The 22,202-nt window shown below is 36.1% G+C and overlaps 1 protein-coding gene across 1 annotated transcript in view; it reads right to left on the bottom strand.

Annotated features, from left to right (window-relative positions):
• tgs1 (trimethylguanosine synthase 1) overlaps window positions 1–22,179 on the bottom strand; it is a 58,385-nt gene extending 36,206 nt beyond the window's left edge. Inside the window, exons 1-4 of the mRNA XM_051929064.1 lie at window positions 21,765–22,179; window positions 16,094–16,161; window positions 12,951–13,105; window positions 3,901–4,678 (exon numbers count right to left, since the gene is read on the bottom strand). Of these exons, the coding sequence (XP_051785024.1) occupies window positions 3,901–4,678; window positions 12,951–13,105; window positions 16,094–16,161; window positions 21,765–21,862 (1,099 nt within the window). The 5' untranslated portion in view covers window positions 21,863–22,179. The remainder of the gene's footprint in view (window positions 1–3,900; window positions 4,679–12,950; window positions 13,106–16,093; window positions 16,162–21,764) is intronic.
• Window positions 22,180–22,202: the final 23 nt, after the last annotated feature.

Below are 22,202 nucleotides of genomic sequence, written 5' to 3'. Positions count from 1 at the left end.
CTACACAAAAAAAAAAAAAAAAAAATCACAGGCTATCAATAGATCTTAAATCTGTTGAAAACTGGATGTTTCTATCCATAGTATGCGCACCAATCACTACATTGGCACAGTGGACTCCATCCTCACTGGTTACATAAAATGCCAGAGAATGGCACCTGTCCAGCTCATGACCACAGGCCATTTCAGAGGATAGTTAAGTTGGCTCAGAATATTTCTGGTGCACTTTTGTCTTCTATGTAGGACGTACTGTATTATACACACCATATTTGAAGTAGTGTTATTAAAGCCATCCTTGAAATTAGATTTTTATCCTCCTCCATTATAGCAATTGATTCAGAACCATTAAAACTTGCAAGCACTAGATTCAGGAATTTTATCCTCAGTTCAACAGACACTCATAATGATACATGCTCATGCCTGAGTGTTTCAGTGCTGCATTCATTGTTTATTTTTTTGTCTGCTGCCGGCTCTGTACTACTGTTGAGATATGCAAGTAACAACTTTCTTGTACTGCATCCACATGCCAATAAATTTGAAGCTGAATTTTAAAAAGTATCAGCCTCACATCATTTTCCACCTATTAAAATGTTTGCTATTTGTATTCTGCTCTTTATATTCTGACCCTACTGACCATGCTACTCTATTGCACAAGCTTTAAAATACTGTTCAGACTCTGTGGCACTATTCCTTCAAACTTTCATTTAGAATTAATGAATCAGTTTCATTATGTACAGAAATGTGATCACTGAACTCTTATCACTATGTTCTGTCATTAGACACTGTGATACTCAGGGCTCAGTACTGGACCACTATTTTCATTTTACATTCAACCAGTAAAAGAACTAGTTAGAAAACATAATATTGACTCCTTTAATTCACCTTTTTCATCAGCTGCTCAAACAATGCTATCTGTAAGTTTCAGATAAAAATGTAGCTTTGATGATCACTGATGGGATTAGGAAGTTCAACCATATAACTTCTTAAGTCTCTTCATTGGTTTCCAGTTAAGATTAGAACCAATTTGAAAACAATTCTTCTAACATATAAAGTACAAGTTTAAATAGATGCGATCCTATTTTTTAAACAGAACCTATTAATTCATACATAGTATCAAACTGTACACGACCACAAAAATTCCGACAATAAATAAAATTACTGAAAGTGGTTGAACTGTTTCATATTCCCCAGAGCTATTAAAAAAATGACAAACGAGGCGAGGGAATACCTTTTTGGTCACACATTTCAGGTGTTGTTTAGGCTGGTTACAGCAATTTAGTTTTTTAGTCATTATCTCAAAAACAATAACTTGACAACCATTAAGAATTATTACTGATCCTCTTCTGTTCTGCTTATACTCTCAGTATCCTGCTAGGGCAGTATGGGTCATGAGTACTTTGCTATGCTCTTTCTCCTATCCATGAAATGAGACATTAGAGTCTTTGGAAACCTTAGGATTCAATGGTTACTGACCCAACACTATTTTAACTTAGTTTAGACAGCTGTGGACTTCTCCATGTACCTATGAAAAGAAACACAGCTCACTGTAATTTTTCCACTTCTTGTCAGCTGGCAATACATCAGTTTTTTAAGTTAATGGGACTTTAAATTAACTTGCCTTCATTAATATTTAATAAATCGATTTTATATTTTACTGTTTGAATCCTAGCCTGTTCATTGTCTGTATGTAATCGGTAAGTTTTCTCTACGTCTGCATAAGTTTCCTTCCATATCCAAAAAAAGATATGCAGGTTAGGTTTAATTGCCGACTAAACTGGTTCAAATGGGAGAGTGTAGGTGTGTGCCCTGTGGTAAACTTGCACTGTATATAGGCTTCTTCCTCATCTTGGACTGCTGCCAAGATAGTATCCAAACGGCATGACCCTAATTTGGATTATGTAGGTTTAATAATGTAATGCATATAAATACTCTATCTTTGTTAACCTTACTATGTGCATGTGAATGATGTAAGGTTGTGTACTTTACTGTTACTGTATTATAGCTCTGAATATGTGTAAGCTCTCCGAGTCTCAATTAGAATTAGATCTGCCATACCTTGAGTTATATCTTTCAGGGACCAAGTAAAAATCAGTGATTGTTGAACATGGAAAAGTGAAAAAAATCATATTGATGAGTGGGATTAGCAGCAAAAGTAACAACTGCACAAAATTCCCTCTACGTGATGTTTATATAATTTTCAGTGTCTCTACAATTTAAACTAGTTCAATTACAATATTTAAGGATGCACAAAACAAACTGTGAATCTAAGCCTTACATTACTAAAACTGCACAGTGAAGAGGATGTGGTCTTTGCATGTTAAGTACCAGCTAAGCGAGTTCTATTAAGAGTCATATGTACAGTATTATTGCCTAATAGCCACAGATATAAAAAGATGAGTAAAACAGAAAGCATATAGGCTCTTAAATAGCTGTTCCTACTTTTAAGAGGTTCTCACGTGATAAAGCAATTTTAGTAGGTTGAGTTCCTGCTAACTAGATTACTTTTGTATACTTTTTGAAACATTTTATTACTTAAAACTAAGAAAAAAGGAGGATATTAGAAGACCTAATGTATGTACTGTATATGATCATCTTTTCATCCTTTTTTGTTTTGTTGATAATGGGTTGAATTCATCTGACCCTCAACTTTAACAAGGGCCCCAGTCCCTGAACTAGCCACACAGCATGATGGAACCTCCACCAAATTTGACAGTAGGTAGTAGGTGTTTTTCTTGGAATGGGGTGTTCTTCTTCTGCCATGCAAAGCGCTTTTTGTTATGACTAAATAACTCAATTTCTGTCTCATCAGTTCAAAGCACTTTATTCCAAAATGAATCTGGCTTGTCTAAATGAGCATTTGCATACAACAAGCGACTCTGTTTGTGGTGTGAATGCAGAAAGGGCTTCTTTCTCATCATCCTGCCATGCAGATGTTCTTTGTGCAAATTGCGCTGAATTGTAGAATGATGTACAGATACACCACCTGCAGCAAGATGTTCTTGCAGGTCTTTGGAGGTGATCTGTGGGTTGACTGTAACCATTCTCACAATCCTGCACATATGCCGCTCCTGTATTTTTCTTGGCCTGCCAGACCTGCTGGTTTAACAGCAACTGTGCCTGTGGCCTTCCATTTCCTGATTACATTCCTTACAGTTGAAACTGACACTTTAAACCTCTGAGATAGCTTTTTGTAGCCGTCCCCTAAACCATGATACTGAACAATCTTTGTTTTCAAATTTTTGCACAGCCAGTTTTTCACATTTGATTTAATTTCATACAATTAAATACTGCTTTACTAAAAATCTTTGTTCAGAAAACACCCCAGTACTCAGATGTTCCTAGGAAACGAAAGACATACCACTGTTATCTTTTTTGTTGAAAGTAAATTATTATGCAGGCTGAGAGGGGTTCCCAAAGTTTTTCATATGACTGTAGGTATTTACAATGTGTTTTGATGCACCCCAGCATTTCCAGAACGTTTCCAGACAAGAGTGTGAAAGTGAATGGTCACGCAGAAATGCTATGGGCTTGCATGTCTTGAACAAGGACTATACATAATGAATGAATGAATAGTATCACCAAAATAAAAATTTGGATTTTGGGCTAAAATTGAAGTAAAATAGTTACATATAGGTAAATAATGGAACAAACTGTATTGGGATATGTAAACAATGTACATACATGGATAACTAAAACATATTTTATAATACTCTGAACACAAATATGTTACCCAATAGTGGCCTTGAGAAATGCGTTGGCCACAGTAAAAGATGAAGCTTTCAATATCAAGTTATATAACTTCATTTTTATTCAGTTGCTTATCACAAATTATACTCATTTTGGTTTTAACTTCAGCCTGCAGCTTTCCTAGATAATGCTGTTGGAGATGCACTGAATACACACCTGGGGCTTTGGAGTGATCCCTGGAAGATGTAGTTCTTTTTTGAGTGCCTCCATCACTGGGTTGGCTCTCTTTAGGACATGAACTACCTTGGTGTTGATCATTATTGTGATTTGTTGACTCTACCATGCTATGATGAGAATCTGTTGCCGAGTTATACTGCACAGATTCTTCTGAATCAAAGTTGATTTGTCTAATCATTTTTATAGTCTCTGTGGAGCACACCTCACATATTTCTGGGTTTATTTCAATTTGTGAGTCACTGAACATCCTGGCAGGATGTTCTATATTCACAGATTTAATGTCTGTAGTGATGTGTGGTTGTTGTGTTTCATTTAACAAGGCATTCTCAAGTGTGAAACTGCTATAAGAATCATCCACTGTCCAACCCTGGGAGGCCCAGTACTGAAACTGCTCCCAGAAATAGTAATACTGCTCATTAGAATGCTGCTCCCATTCATCTTTGCTAGCAGGAGAATCCCAAGGCAACACAGATTGATCATCAGAACATTCAGGATGTTTTTCCAGCCAGGTCTGCCACAGAAGATTTTCGCTGTGAAAACTCCAGTACCTCTCCCAGCTGTCAAAGTTAGATGGCTCCTGAGTGGCAGTCAGGCACATATCCACTTCCGTGATCACACCTTCACATTTAGAATCTCTGCTGACATCAAAATCACCTTCTTCCTTTTTAAAGGTATTTGGCTTATCACACTTTGTGTAGACAGATGGTCTTTTCCTGGTAGTCCTTTCTTTTGCAACCCTTTTAACACCTTGAGAAATCTGTTTATTTCAAAAAAGAGAAAACTGTGATTTAACAGAACTTGTTTTAATCATTCAGTCAGATTTCTAATTCTAATTAAATAATGTAGCATCACATAATATTTCATTAGTGACAGTTATCTAAGTTAAGTTTTTTTAAAAAAAAAAACATTTTGGCATGTCTACACAGACATTTATCAGGTTAGTGGAGCACTTTTTTGTATTTTAGTAAGATATTGTAATATTCAATGTACCTTAAATGCATACATGTTTTTCTCAACAAAAGAAAATTTGTCTAACAATACTTAAATGTTTTCATGCTAATCAATTTAGAAATATGCTATAAACAGTGTAACACATAGGATTTCAGCACTTATCTACATGCAAGTGCACTGCACATAGAGAAACTCGCATCATAGGGCTAGCTACATTCCAAATGGTAGGCTTCTTTTTTTTTTTTTTTTTTTTTTTTTTTTTTTTTTTAAGAAGTCTGAACCCAGACAACCTCTTTTAAATTGTGTGAACATATCTTTCAGTTTACAGCACCTTTCATGAAAACTGACAAGTTTAAGTAATGTTGAATCTAGATGATCTGATACTTTTTAATTCTTAATCAAAACTGCAGATGCACATATTCCTCTGAGTGACTGGAATCAACCACCTTTCACTTATAAAGTGCAATTCGATAACTATTTTAAACAGACCAATTTTGTTAAAATATAAATGTAAGTCAAATTGTAAAAATTATCATCTTACTAAGCAAAAATTAGCATGATAAAAATACCAGCTATCAATCAGTACTGTGACAAATTAAGTAAATACAATGACTGACTGAATACAACATATTCAACTGTTTAAACAAATGATACATGTAAATAATATTGAAATCAGCAAAACTGTCAATACTATCTTAGCTTATACCACATCCAGTGTTTAAAAGAATCAGCATTACAAACGACTGACAGTGGGGAACCTCTACCATACAGCATCAGTTAATATGAATTAGTGCTATGAAGCCTTAAAGCAGTCAACACGCAATTTTCATAAGGATGTGCACTTTGAGCACAAATCAGTATCTAAGTTGAACTGTTTGTGTTGTGTTAGAATATATGAAAGGAATGTCAGCACATCACATAATTTGATCTCTCTCTAATAAATGCTTGGCAAGCTATTAGTGCAGATCATCCAAATGTAAGAAAAAACTACAAACTACACATAAACACTCTACAGATTTCTCCAGTGCCTTCAATAATATCTAGTCATCCCTGTTAAGGGGTAAGCTCAGAGATATGCTGGTGGATGAGTCAATGGTGTCCTTTGGACTGTTAGGCAGTCCATAGTCCGTGAGACTCGAGGACTGTGTCCCTGATTTGGATATGAGCAACACTGGAGCACCACATGGAACAGTCCTGTTTCTTTTCCTCTTCACTCTGTACACCTCAGACTATAAATATAACACCAGGGGCCTCATGTATAAATGGTGCGTACACACAAAAATGTTGCGTACTCCCGTTTCCACGCTCACATCGCGATGTATAAAAACTAAACTTGGCGTAAAGCCACGCACATTTTCACGCAAGCTCAATCCCTGGCGTACACAAGTTCTCCACTTGGTTGAGCAAACTGGTGGCACCCAGCGTCGAAGCAGTGCTTTTGTTCCAGTGTGGTTTCCCTTTCTTTTTTAGATCCACATCCCAGACATAGCTTTATCAAATAAACAATATGTGGTTAATTTCAGTGTATCAGTTTAAGGCATCTTATTGTAATTAACCTGTAACAATGTAATGGTCCACGGAATGGCCAAACTATTCCAAATACCATAGCTGCTTTAGCGTTGTTACACTCACTGCACCACTCGGAGTATTTATATCACTGTATCTGAGTGTGGAATCACAGCTCTACAGCAGCTGATCGGAAAGAGAATTATCGGTATACAGCATCAAGCACACGCTGCCTCAGCTATGTGCACAGTCAATTTGAACTGCTCTCATACAACAAACACTTCAGAGACTTTCCTCTACGGACCTCGCGGTTCAGAAACAGTTTAATCCCAAGAACTATACACGTACTCAATCACTCCATCAAGTCCTCCTGGTAGAACGGTTTGTACTTATAAGTACAATTACCTCACTGTAAACTTGTGATACAGTTATAATATTGCACAACCTGAGCCACTTTATAAAGCGCGTATTTACATATGATGATGATATCATTTTTAAGATGAAATGCAGCAAAATATGTTTATTACACTATACAGATAAAATGTTAACATCATTTAAATAATCTATATTGTTAATAATTAAACATGTGAGGACACGGTGTTGCGATGCTAGCAATGAGCTGGCTCCCGTTCAGGGATTGTTCACTATCACTGTGCCACCATGTTCCCATGGTTAATAGCATGCTTTAACTCCTAGCATCATGAAAATGGTATCAAGTATACATCTCAGTATTTAAATTATTCAGAGAGCTGTAATATCATGAATGTAATGGATTCTGTGTCCTGTCGGAGGAAGAGAAAGCCTGTTTAAGAATCACGTAATGATTCACACACATAGTAGAACACAAACAAAACAAAGCATTTAACGTGCTACCTTAGTTATGATGGGATCTGAGAAACTAGTAAATTAAATGATTTTAAGATGAAGTTTATGATATTCTAGTTTAATGACAAAATAAACTACGTGATTAAAGTGGAAATTTCAAGATTAAAGTTGACATTTCATGCTTTTTTTCCCCACTGTGCCCCTATTTTTTTTCTTTTCTTTGTACCCTAATAAGCTTTCATATGACACTCAGATGGTGGGCTACGACTCGCCTTTTCACGGCGACTTTGATATCTGACAAATTCTTTTTTATTTCAGGCACTGTGCGACTTTGTAAACTTGAGCTTTTGAGTTTCTTCGACACTTTAGGTCACTCGATTAACTTCCTTTTGTTGTTTATACCACTGTTTAAACCAACAAATAGTACATTTTTCCTTGTCTCCACTTGGTATTCGCTGAAATTCTTGTATTTTCCCCAGTGCTTTTGCCATTGTCTTTTCACAGAATGCTGAGCTTAAGGGCTATTTATATTGATTTGCATATTCAAAGAGGCACAATTCTGGGAGACGTTTGGGAGTGGCATGCACGTACGTCACTTTTCATGCTGATCGTGATTTATGTTGCGGAAGAACATGGAAGTTGGTGTACACACTAATTTATGCATCTGTATTTTTTTTGTGCATACGGACATTTCCGCTTTTGTCCGTACGACATGTTATAGTGTGAATTCTACACATGGCTTTATGCATGGGGCCCCAGGTCATGTCACTTGCAGAAATTCTTAGGTGATTTTACACTTACTGGGATTGTACTGGTAAGGAGGATGAGACACAGCAGTAAAGTATAGTACTTTGTTTTTTGGTGCAGAAAGACAAGTCTTCAACTTATTATCAGCAAAAATATAGAAAGGGTTATTTACTTTTGCTGCACCAAAAAGCCTGTATGTCTTGACAGCATACAGGGAATGGATGTAGAGGTGGTGCACTCCTGCAAAAACTTAGGGGTCCAAGTGACAGATTGGACTAGTCTTGTAACACAGAGGAATGATATATGAAATGGACGAGCAGGCTTTTTTTCTTAGGAGACCTCATTCTTTTAATGGGGATAGTAACATCATTCACATCTTCTAAAACACAGTGATAGCCATTGCAGTTTTTTATGCTGTGGTGTGCTGGGCTGGTAACATCACTTCAAGAAATACCCACCGAATCAACAAGCTAATTAAAAGGGTAGACTCAGTTATGGGAAGCACTCTGGACCCCCTGGAGGTAGTAGCAACAGAGACAATTAAAACAAACAGAGTGTCATTCTAAACAATGCTGCACATCCTCTCTATGAGTACTTTCAGCCAACTAATTAATCAGCAGAAGTGTATCAAGAAATGCTACATGGCCTTCTTAATACCAACAGCAATATGCCTATATAAGGCTTCGAACATTTTTCTTTGTTTTTAATTTGTTTTCTTTATTGTTTCTTTGTAGTCATTCAGAATTATATATATGTCTGAATGACTATACAGTAATCCCTCCTCCATCGCGGGGGTTGCGTTCCAGAACCCCCCGCGAAAGGTGAAAATCCGCAAAGTAGAAACCATATGTTCATATGGTTCTTTTTATATATTTTAAGCCCTTATAAACTCTCCCACACTATTATAAACATTTCCCGCACAATTATACAGCATAAACCCTTTGTATTCTCTTAGATATTAGGTAAGATTCTTTGTAATTATGTATGTAAACACAGTTTATATACAGTAAAACCTACATATTATTTTAAAGATATCGAGCGTCTCCGATATCACATATGTTACAGCCATTACGACAGACAGGCCACCAGCAATAAATACGCACAATGAAAGAAAAATTGTATACAGTAAAATGTGTGTACAGTGACACTAAACTATGTACATATAATAAGTACTGTACGTAGATAATTAATTATGGTTACTCACCAACAATGACACGACGACTTGTCCGATAACGATGAGTTTAATTTTACTGCACAACAAAGGAGAGCGTTACAGCTCTTCTAAAGGAGCCTCTTCAGGCGATTGTGTAGCATCGCCATTGTTCTTCTTCTGGCAGTCTTCAATCCAAATCCCTAAAGCAGATTCCATCCAGACTACTGCCTTATCACGTCCACTTGCAACTCGTTTTGCGCCCTGGTTAAAGTACACTGCGGCTGTAGATCTTATATGCTTTTCCTCCTTTTTAAATAAAAAGAATTGTGGACTCATGCCGTAATGGTGTCCTGCAGCGGTATAGCTGTTCCCTTCCTTCAACTTATCCAAAACTTTTACCTTTTCTGCAATCATTTGCATCTTCTGTTGCCGCTTGGACACGGCCCCTGAAGCAGTAGCAGGAGCACGTTAATGCTGAATGAGTGAGATGAGACTTCCTGGTTAATGCAGCACTCTGTCGCTGAGCCAATCAGCACACAGGAACTTTAACTGTGTGCTCTGATTAGGTAGCTTCTCAGTCATCCGCCAATAGCGTCCCTTGTATGAAATCAACTGGGCAGACCAACTGAGGAAGCATGTACCAGAAGTAAAAAGACCCATTGTCCGCAGAAACCCGCGAAGCAGCGAAAAATCTGCGTTATATATTTAGATATGCTTACATATAAAATCCGCGATAGAGTGAAGCTGCGAAAGTCGAAGCGCGATGTAGCGAGGGATTACTGCAGTCTGAATACACACCAGAATGACTATAAAGGCATAAAAAATATAATAAATATTTATAAATTTATCGAGACAAATTTCACCATGGGGTCAAAAAAATTCTATATATCTATCTAGATGGCTCACTGTTCACTCACAGAATTTCAAAAGATATCTGGTCTTAGAATTAATCTGAATAAAAGTATACTCTTTCCAGTGAACTCACAAGCATATAATATTAGATTGGACACCCTACCTTTTACCATAGCAGATCAGTTTAAATACCTAGGGGTAAATATCACAAGTAAACATAAAGCTCTTTATCAACAAAATTTTGCCGTCTGTATGGAAAAAATTAAGCAAGACTTGCATAGATGGCCAACCCTTCATCTCACTCTAGCCGGAAGAAGTAACGTTGTTAAGATGAATATCCTTCCTAAACTTCTTTTTTTATTTCAGAACATTCCAATATATATCAATAAATCATTTTTTAGGCAGTTAGATTCAACAATAACCTCATTCATTTGGAACTCAAAACACCCATGTATCTGAAGAGCGACCCTACAAAGACCTCAGGCAGAAGGTGGCATGGCTTTACCTAATTTTCAGTTTTATTACTGGGCAGCAAACATACAAGCCATAAAAACCTGGACATAAAAAAATGAACACACACAGGCTTGGTTCGCAATAGAAGTAAAATCCTGTAGTACTTCTTTATACTCCCTGCTCTGCGCTCCAATAAATGCAAGTTATCGCAAATATACTAATAACCCAATTGTGCTTTACTCACTCAGAATATGGAACCAACTTAGAAAGCATTTTAAGATGGAAAATCTTTTATCGGTGGCACCTCTGCAAGAAAACCATCTCTTTGAACCCTTGCAAACATATCCAGTTTTTAATACCTGGAAAAGTTTTGGGATTAAAATGCTCAGAGATCTTTATATAGACAACATATTTGCATCTTTTGAACAATTACATTCCAAATTCAACCTCCCAGCTACACATTTCTTTCACTATCTTCAAATTAGAAATTTTGTTAAACAGAACCTGCCCGATTTTCCTCACCTCGTACCCTCCACCATGCTGGAAAAAATACTGCTCAATTTTGAGGAATTAAACACCATTTCCGCATTATATAAAATCTTATTAGATTCCCTACCTTTCAAAGACCCAAGAGGACATTGGGAAGAAGATCTCTTAATCAATATATCAGAAAAGGAGTGGAATGTAGAAAAGCAGAGAATTCACTCGAGCTCCATATGCGCAAAGCATAGAATTATTCAACTAAAAATTATATATCGAGCTCATCTGTCTCGCTTAAAACTGTCCAAAATCCAAGATCCCAACCTGCGAACGCTGCAACCAAGCTCCTGCCTCACTGGGTCACATGATTTGGGCCTGCACCATACTAACATCATTTGGACCAAAATTTTTAAGTGCCTTTCAGACAGCCTTGGGGTCACAATCCCTCCTAACCCATTAACAGCTGTGTTTGGTGTTCTTCCAGATGGACTTCAAGTGGAGAAGGACAAGCAAATGGTGATTGCATTCATTACACTTGTGGCACGCAGACTTATTTTGTTAAATTGGAAGAATCCCAACTCTCCTCTGATAAGTTAGTGGGAAACCGATGTTTTATATTATTTGAAATTGGAAAAAATCTAATTCTCAGTTAGAGGATCTGTACAGAATTTTTTTAAAACCTGGCAGGATCTAATCAATATTATTTTAGAATAAGAGAAATAATTATTACCGCATTTAATTCCCTTCTCCATTTTTTTATTTACCTATATATATTTCTTCCTTTCTTCTGTTTATTGTTGCCTTATTAAAAAGCCCTAAGCAATTCTCCTTTGTCTAAGCTCTCCTTCTCAGGGGTGGGGTTTGATTTGTCTTCAATTTTTTTTTTTGTTATAAATTGATCTATTTGTATGGAATGATTACAATAAAATTAATAAAATAAAAAAAAAATAGATGGCTCACTGTAGCTCATAATGCATACTAGGGCTGCAACTAATTATTTTGATAATCAATTAATCTAATTATTTTGTTAATTGATTAGTTGAATTGTAAATAAAATTTCATTTGAAATTCAAAACAAAGAGCATAAAATATAATGTTTCACCAAATAATTGTGGATTAACAAAATATAGGTTTTAATACAACATTTATATAATAATACATTGAAAATAAATAGAAATAAAACACTTAGTAGCACTTTCCTTAACAATGCAACAGTTTTCAATAAATTAACTAATTAAATTAACTAAATTAAACTAAATTAACTCTCAATATGGCTTATGTGTGCAGAATCATGTTCACATGCTCAATTTAGGTGCTTATGGCGATGCACAGTGATCAGCAAGGATACTCTAAATAGCAAGCTGCGATGTACTATGTGTTCCGACACCTTTTTCTCATTGGCAAAGTTAAGTTTATAAGCAGTTTGAGCTACTGTAGCTCTTCTATGGAATCAGACCAGGTGGGCTAGCCTTTACTCCCCATGCGTATAATTGAGCCTTGGTGCCCATGACCCTGTTGCCAGTTCACCAGCTGTCCTTCTTTGGAACACTTTTGGTCAGTACTAACAGCTGCATACCAGGAACACCTAAAAAGACCTGCCATTTGAGATGCTCAGACCTAGTGATTTACTCATCACAATTTGTCCCTTGTCAAAGTCGCTCAGATCCTTACACTTGCCCATTTTTCCTGCTTCCAACAAATCACCCTGAAAATGCCTAATACATCCACCCCTTGACTAGTACATTTGTAATGAGATAGTCGATATAATTTACCTCATTTGTCAGTGGTTTTAATGCAGTGTCTGATTGGTACATGTCTCTGCTTAAAATTTGCCATTCAAAAGTACATTTTTCCACTTACAAGTGAGGAGGATGCTATAATTGTCAAAACAATCATTGATCTGTGTGCAAATAATACTGGTAAAAGAAAAACCCATTAAAAGGAGACATCTCCAGTTTGCAGTATTTAAAGAAAAATGGTAGGGACAATGCACCGTCACCCACACAGGAAAGTTGAAATCTTATTTCTTTACCTACTGAAAATGATCAAATAGGTTACCAACCTTACAAGTGCTTCCAAACTGAATTGGTAGACCCATACTGGCCATCAAATGTGTTTCCTCATCCAGTTCATCGCTGCTGCTACTAATGTGATGTGTAACCTCTTCTGGTAATTCCAAAAACTCTTTAAGGCTCTTTTCGGACACATCAAGACATTCTAGGAGCACAAACAACAAAAAACAGTGTTATTTTCTATGTCTAACTTAAAGTGAGTCATGAAACACAGGTAACACAGTAAACAGGTTACAGGGTTTATAGGTTATATCAAAATGTAAAGTAAACCAGTCATATCTGCCCAAACTTGCTAAAGGTTTACCTTTAAAACCACCTTTAAAACTTGAACAATCCAGGTCTAGCTTTTAGTTCCTACTGCTGGAAGTTTGTCATTGATCCTTGAAAAGGCACTTGGTTGATGTCACCACAGATTTTAAGTGAGGGGTCAGAATGATTAATTATTTGAGTATTGGTAACAGAGTAAATCAATACTTTTGCAGTGGGAGGAATATAAACATTCATTAGAATGATTTAACTTGCCATCCATGGCAGATGACATGGACAAATTCCTAAAGCCAAAATAAACTTTTTTGTCATTTTAATACATATTCAATGTGTTTTACTAAAAGTGTTTTTTCTCCTTAAATATTTGGAACCTTTTCTAATTTGCAAGAACAAATTGAATGTAAGTAATATACACAGATCAGCCACAACATTAAAACAACTGACAGGTAAAGTGAGTAACATTGATTATCCTATTACAATCACACCTGTCAATGTGATATATTAGGCAGCAAGTGAACAGTCTGTTCTTAAAGGTAATGTGTTGGAAGCAGGTAAAATGGGAAAGCTTAAGGATCTCCGCAACTTTCACAAGGGGCAAACTGAGGTGGCTAGACAACTGGGTCTTAGCATCTCCAAAGCATTAGATCTTGTGGGATGTTCTCTGTATGCAATGGTTAGTAACCTACCAAAATTGGTCCAAGGAAGGACAACTGATGAACCAGCAACAGGGTCATGGGTACCCAAAGCTCACTGATATGCACCGGAAGCAAAGGTTACTCCGTTTGTACTCCCTTCTACAAGCTTGTTAATATACAGCAACCAGTTGCTATCAGGATAAGGAGGACGTGGACTACAGTAACTACATAACAAAGGGTAGCACAGACTTTTTCCTCCTTAGGAGATTCTGTTCTTTTAATGTGGGTAAACAGATACATAGACAGTAGTTTATTTGTCCCAAGGGGAAATTTTAGCTTTTTACAGAAGCCAATATATAAATAAATAAACATTCATCCAGAGAGTAAGGAACAGAGAAATTTTGTTCATTTACTCATTATGCTGAACATGCATAATGTTTGCTAATCATGGAATTATTTTAATTCTGAATATTTAAAGTAATTGTTTGAAAGCATGTGCAGAGTAGGAGGAATGTGGTGGTGGCGATGTTATTTATAGAATATCATATATTTGTTTGGATTTATGTGCAGAGCAGGAGGAGTTTAATGTAGTGATGGAGTAGAAGGAGTAAAGGTTTAGTTTTGATGTATTAAACTTTATATTTGATAATATGTTTGTGATGTGAGAATTGTGATGGAGTGGTTTATGGAAAGCATTTGGAAGATTTAAAAATATTTATATAGTGGAAATGTATTTTTTATGTCTGAACTGTTTATGAATCCAGCATAAGAGGATCGCTCTAGCCTCCATGCCTTTCGGGCTGAAAACGTACTGGTGATAGAGCTTGGTGATAGAACCCTGGATCATAAACATAATTTCCATTTGCATTTCTGAGAAATTCACGTTAGCATTAACAAAGTAAGCTGGGATTGATAAAGTAAGAGACTTCAATGTCAGAATGGTTTTGAAGTAGCATAGCTACTTCAGACAAAATCAAAAAAATGGATGTCTTTGTAACTGAAATATAATAAACAAACATTAGGATGTGATAATGAGTAAGGGTTGTAAGATTCCAAGCAGGTGTGTTGAGTTACATGATGCAGCTTTAATCCAAAAATTGTCAATGCTTAGAATTAATATGTCTAAAGTAGCTAGAAAAAGAAAAGTGAGTGTACTTATGAGTAAAAATGCTCCAACCAAGGCAGTTTTTGGTTCTGCTGAAATAGCCTCTGCCCACTGCCACCATGAATAAGACTAACTAGTTATTGAACACTTGATTTCATGTAAGTTAGCCTTCCTTAATCTTTAATTAAACAGGCAACCCTGTCCCCTTACATGTGTTCTACTACACTGAAAGAACAGGCAGATACAGTAAAAGTGCAAGCATCCAAAGAAGAGCAATTTTCGAGGATCTTGGTTTACAATCAAAACTCTGCTAAAAGATAAATATTAGTTTAAAGATATATCACAATTTAAGATGAAAAATATTTGCCTTGACTTGGGAGTCCAAGGGAAAAAAGAATTACCAACACATTTAAATGTCCTTCAGCTGCTAGCTGTATAGTTTATTCATAACTTTACATACCATGCTATGACAAAACTTAAAGGAAAGAGAAATGATTCTCCTAAGAAACTATCAGAACTAGACTACAGAAGGGGAAACAGTTAATGGCTTATATACAAACCAGCAGAACTACACTACAGAAGGGAAACAGTTAATGGCTTATATACAAACCTGCAATCATAACCAGGAGATATTAAAAGCAATCCAAACAGCTGAGGTGTTAAAAGTAACTGCCAAAGATGAATATTCATAAACACACTACCAGATTAAAATAACATAAGACAAGGCTGTATCACTTACATACTCTTAAAAACCAATCTGATCTACCCTTCTATGGGCCTATAGAAATAACAGTGCTTTTTTGCACAATTTTTTCTTGAAAGTTGTTAAAAGGAAAAAACTTGGTAGCCCACTGGACTATTAAAATGGATAAAATTACCCATTTTAGAAGAATTCTTGTAATCTTTAATTTGTGGATTACCACCAACTTCAAAGGCTTTCTCTGCATTATGCTCAATATTGTTATGCATGAAGCTATGGTGAACTTCAGAACAGGTTGAATAATTCTCTGAAACATAGCACTGAGTTAACGAACTCAACTTGTTTTTTTTTGTCTGACAACTATAATGACAATCTAAATTATTCAGAAGAAGAAAGACATTTAGAGAAACATAAATTTTAACTTACCTTCAGATACATTTTCACTGGTGTCACAGTTAAAGAATTTAGGTCTAGAACGATAAAACTCACGGTCCCTGTATAAAAGAGAATTTCACAATAAAAAAGTCATGTTTACTTCCAAAATATAATCAGTACATTAAAATGTTTATTTATGTCTATTTTCACACTAACAAAAAAATCAAACTATACAGAATGTAGAACATACATACACCACCATTCTTGATTTAATGGGCATTTTCCGAGTTTACCCAAGTTAGCTGATTGAACCCACAAAACGTCTTCCTCAACTCTATGCATTCCTCATTTCATATAATCTGAAACCATCTCCAACCACATCTTCTTAGGTCTCCTTCTTAGCCTTATCCTTTTTCGTTTCAGTACAATCTCCTTCAATTCTGCTTTACTTTTTACCAACAATATCCATCCATCCATCCATTTTCCAACCTGCTGAATCCGAACACAGGGTCACGGGGGTCTGCCGGAGCCAATCCCAGCCAACACAGGGCACAAGGCAGGAACCAACCCTGGGCAGGGTGCCAACCCACCACAGGACACACACAAACATACCCACACACCAAGCACACACTAGGGCCAATTTAGAATCGCCAAACTGTGGGAGGAAACCGGAGCGCCCGGAGGAAACCCACACAGACACGGGGAGAACATGCAAACTTCACACAGGGAGGACCCGGAAAGCGAACCCGGGTCTCCTAACTGCGAGGCAGCAGCGCTACCACTGCGCCACCGTGCCGCTCTACCAACAATATATCATCAGCATTAAACAGATCCAATTTCAGTTCTTCATATACTTCCGTGTTTACCACCTCCATCATTACTATGAAATGCAACAAACTTAGAAAAGGTCTTGTGTAGCCCCACCTTCACCTCAGTACTCTCACTGTGACACCATCTACTCTCCTGTTTGTGTTTCTTTAAACATTCAAATTACCACGAACCCCATTTCTTCATATCTACTTTCCCATGTCCACCTCATCACTTTAACAAAACACCACTTTAGTTTGTTGTTATTCATATTACTAAAGAGTAATTTTAAAGAAATAAAATGAAAAAGAACCAAAAGAAGTACTTTATTTTTATATACTGTGTGAACAATAGGACTGTTAGCCTATTACCCCTACACCCAAAATAACTTCAAGGCATCCAAACAACAAAAATAAAATGGAATTTCTATACAAAATAATACAGTACAAATGGTTACAAAGTCTAAAGCCTTACATAACCTTTCTATACTAAGGTTACTCCATCTCTTTTGTAGTGTGGCTTGTCCATTTTCCTCTCTTGTTTCTGCTGTTTTTTTCTTCTTCATGCCAGCTGAGCTCTTCCCTAAAGTAATCCTCACAACTCCACGTTCACCTGCCTTGTGAATGGAATAGATTTTTAAGACACAGTGAGGAATGACTTCTGGGTTCAGGATTGTCTCTTCAGCTCTGGCCCCTAAATCCCTTTTAAAGGCACTGGTCCACTACATAAAGTAAAAGGATGGCACACTTATTCTACTGGGCCTAATTGTCTGCCTGACTTTATGTCATTCAGCTTGTACTCTGTGCATAACATTACTATAAGTCTTTATTTAACAATTGGTTATTAGGACAATGATTTGAAAAGACTGGATTCAGATCCAACATTAAAGTTCACGCAATATTTTTTGGATTGCTGCATTATGACTGGAAAAGTATGCTGCTGTTTAGACAATAACCATGGACAAGCGGCAATGGCTAAACTACTGTTGTTTGTAATTTATTCACATGCTCACTTATAAGTCCACTTACTAATTCATTCATGAGACTAACTAAACTTAAAAGAATTATTTCATGATTTCACCATATACTTTCTGTAAAGAAACTGACATTGGACAGTTTCCGATTTCATTGCTTCATAATTCTTAAATACTAATTTAAGACAGAGTTTTACTCCTCTATCTATCTATCTATCTATCTATCTATCTATCTATCTATCTATCTATCTATCTATCTATCTAATGTCAGTACTGCACAATGTAGAGGCTCCTCTCTTTTGATTTATTACATTTTTAATTTAATATTATCCACAAATTTAAAAAATGGGCTACAAATGTTTCTTTCTTTTGAAAGACTATAGAGTCTGAAACCTATTCCATTTTATTTACTTACCTTGCATCAATGTAATTTGTTTGATGCTGCCATATACTATGATTAATCACAAATGTATTAAATTAAGATGTTAAACAATCAAGTATACTACCAATCTTTGGTTGTACTTTTAAAATTTCAAAGCAATCACTCTCAATTTCTGAAAATTATACAAATGACCTTAGTTACCTATTTTGGTCACTGTCTGATGGTTTCTGAAATACAATTTTAACTGCCAGGAGACAACTGACAATTTGTAAGATTGCTTGGAAGATAGTGTAAATATAAAAGTGAAATACACATGTAAATGATAATGGTAAAAGGCTATGTGAATGTCTGCAAAAAGAAAAAAACAAAGGATAAAGGATTACACACACAAATAATTAAGGTCAGAGGAGTGGTTCTCAATTTCAGTCCTGAAGACACAATGTCACTACAGATTTTTCTGCCAAACAAATTTGAAAATCAGTGAGTCATTTTACCTCTAATTGATCTCATTGTATATTTACTTTGCCTTATTCTGCTTTCAGAAAAGCACAGTAATTTAGAAATATGTATTTTTGCCATTCTTCAAATGAATGACTTCTCTTTTGTTATTTGCCTTTATCTTTTTTCAGCAGCATTTACTTCCTCCTAATAATACTAGTCATTGACAAGCAGAGTAGATACCAAGACGAATTACACCTAATGCTGAAAAAGCTTCAGCAAGTTTAGCTACTTTGACACCCAAGAATAATGGAATCCAAGCCCAGACCTGGAAGAACTGTAGAGTTGAAGGTTACTGCTCCAACCAAGTTCATATTCGGCAATACATTGTACCTTTAATCATCCTCATTGTTTAATTAGCTGTTCTACTTCTCTTTTTCTGCATTTGGAAATCAGCAGTAATGTGAGATTTAAATTTATAATAAATCTAGAAAAATTCCTATTGTTGTTATAGCCTTAAGATCTTAATGTTCTTTTTTCAGTACAAGGTTAATTTGCCTTTTTATGTTAGATTTGCCTCCTTAATTATATACTAATAACAACAATTAATAATGATTGAAGAAGACAACAGGGCAAATGATACACAATTTTGACAGGGTTTGACACCAAAAATTTCAAAATTGGGTTTTGTACATTTTTTGGAATGTAGTCAGCATTTATATTTATTACATGGAGATAATTTCGTGTTTATCTTCATTTTTTAAGATTTTCGTCACCATCGTGTCATTACTTTCATTCCACTTATCCAGTGGGCCTGTTTATGATTAAGATATTATTTGGGGGAATCCACACTTGTGGATCGGACATTGAAATGCTGGCAGCCTTTCAGCATTCAGTGCTGTTTGTCCCAATGTCTATTCCACCTAAATGTCATTAATAGGATTTAATTAAGGAAGAAAACTCCACAGAAAAGGGTTAATTAATAGGAAAATAACAGAAGTGAGTTAAACCTATGACAAAAATATGAATATTTGTAAAAAAAATCTCATACAGTGGTGGTTTTCTAAATGCACAATAAGATAAAACAGCTAATTAAACAATTAAATCAACCAGAGGTAAAAATATGTGCTTGCAAAAATGGTTGGAGCAAAAACTTTTCAGCCACAGGAGGTCTCAAAGACTAGAACTGGCCACCACTACACTATAGTGTGGGTGCTCATTAGTAAATGACTACTTACAAAACTTAACACCTGAAAAAGCAGAATGAAAACCATGATGGTTAAATTAAAATTAAACTAAATTGAATCAAAATGAAATTATCTCCATGTAACACACAATGTTTGCTTCATTCCAATAAAAAAATACTAATTCAAACTTTGTAATTTCTGGATTGTCACCAGAACACACAATCATAAATAACAACTTAATTTATTAAGTAGGATAGAAATTAAATGCTAAAGCTTATTGGGACAAAAACCTGCAGTCACAGTGGGCCCTGAGACAGACCTTCAGAACTATCAGGTAAGAGATACACATTTTCTTATACACATCCAAAGAAAGCTATACGCCCCAAACACAAACTTTGCTTTGTTTTCTAATTTTATCCATAGAGATGAAAATCTTAATTCTGTTACAGTTACTAATGAACTCCAAAAAAAAAAGACTGGAAGTATCAAAAGTTACCTCTGTTACCTAAGACCCTGACTACTTATGCTTGATATAACCACAGACCCAATTCCTAAATCTGTCAAAATTTCACATATACATTCACTGATCACATTTTTAAGAACATCTGCTGATTCATGCAATTACCTAATCAGCCAGTCATACGGTTATCAGCGCAATGCGTAAAATCATGCAGATACAGGTCAGGAGCTTCAGTTAATGTTAATATCAAACACCATTATGGGGGAAAAAAAATCGATCTCAGTGATTTAAACTGTGGCATGATTGTTGGTGCCAGATGGGCTGGTTTGAGAATTTCAGTAACTGTTCATTTCTTGTAATTTTTAGTGCACAACAGCCTCTGGAGTTTATTCAAAATGGCACAAAAAACATCCAGTGAGAGGCAGTTCAATAACAGGGCTTCAACAACAGAAGACCACGTCAGGGTTCACTCCTTTTGGCTAGAACTACAAAGTTGAGGCCACAGATGGCTCAGGCCAACTAAAACTGGACAACTTTATGACTAGAAAAACATAGCCTGGTCTGATGATTCTCAGTTTGTGCTGAGGCACACAGATGGTTGGGTCAGAATTTGCCACGAAAATCCAAGAGTAATACCTGCCTTGTGCCAAATGTATAGACTACTGGTGATGGTGTAGCAATAGTGTGAGGAATACTATATTTTCTTGGCACACTTTGGGCTTGTTAATACCAATCAATCATCATTTGAATACCACAGGCTTTTTGAATTTTGTTGCTACCCATGTGCATCTCGTCATGGCCACAATTTACTCATCTTGCAAAGGCATCTTCAACATAATAACGCACCAAGCCACAAAGCAAAAGTAGGCTCAAACTGGTCTCATTAACATAACCATGAGTTCAGCTTTGTTCTTAGGCATTCCCCGTCGCCGGTTTTTAATTGAACAGAAAGACTTTGGGATGTGCTAGAACGGGAAACTCACAGCATAGATGTACAGCTGATAAATCTGCAGAAACTGTGATGCAGTCATGTCAGCATGAACCAGAATCTGAAAAGAACGTTTCCAACATCTTGTGGAATCCAAGCCATGAAGAACTGACGCTTTTTTTCCACAGCAAAAAGAGGCCCTGCCCATTATGAATACTGTATAGTGTTTATAATCATTTTCTCGGCGAGAGAACATCGACATTACAATTATGGCAGGAGTCGACCGGTATTGATCCGGCCCACAGCACGCATACCTACACAGGTGCATGCTAGTCCAAAATAATATCGTTAATTAACCTAGAAAGTATAAATTTTGAACGTATGAGGAAATTAGACTACCGCAACTCACACAAATCCAATTACCTGGATAATATGTACCTCACAATTGCGAGATGCGTATGTGTTTCATGATAAACACTGTATATCAAACCCAAAAATGCAATCAAATGCGTGCATATGTAAGTAAACAAAAATGAGAAGCACTTACAGCAAAAATGCCCTAGAACAAAGAATCAAGGTGTCTTCAGTTAATCCTTCGATGCTGAGGAAAAGTTCAGCGACCACGCTGTACTTGGCATCTATCATTTCGCAGGAAATAATGCAATGACAGAATGGATCTTCCTCTTGTCATTTGGTGAAATTAAGAAGGGTAGTTCTCATAACGGTCATTCATGAAAAAACGGTTCTAGCCTTACTGATAACGGCAGAGCTTAGGCGCGTACTACTATTATACTCTGCTAAATAAAAATGAAAAAACAGCCAAAAATCACAAACTGTTTAAACGTAATCTGGTATTTCCTTACTGGATACCAATCAAAATATGCATATTAACCCTACTGATTTTGTTTTGTCAATAAACAGTATGCGCTATATTACAATGTGCAGACTATACACACTTCCGTGTGTCGCACAGCAACAACGTGTT

Source organism: Erpetoichthys calabaricus, chromosome 6 (assembly GCF_900747795.2).
Source record: "Erpetoichthys calabaricus chromosome 6, fErpCal1.3, whole genome shotgun sequence".
Taxonomy (NCBI): domain Eukaryota; kingdom Metazoa; phylum Chordata; class Cladistia; order Polypteriformes; family Polypteridae; genus Erpetoichthys; species Erpetoichthys calabaricus.
This window is presented reverse-complemented; position numbering and strand designations above follow the sequence as displayed.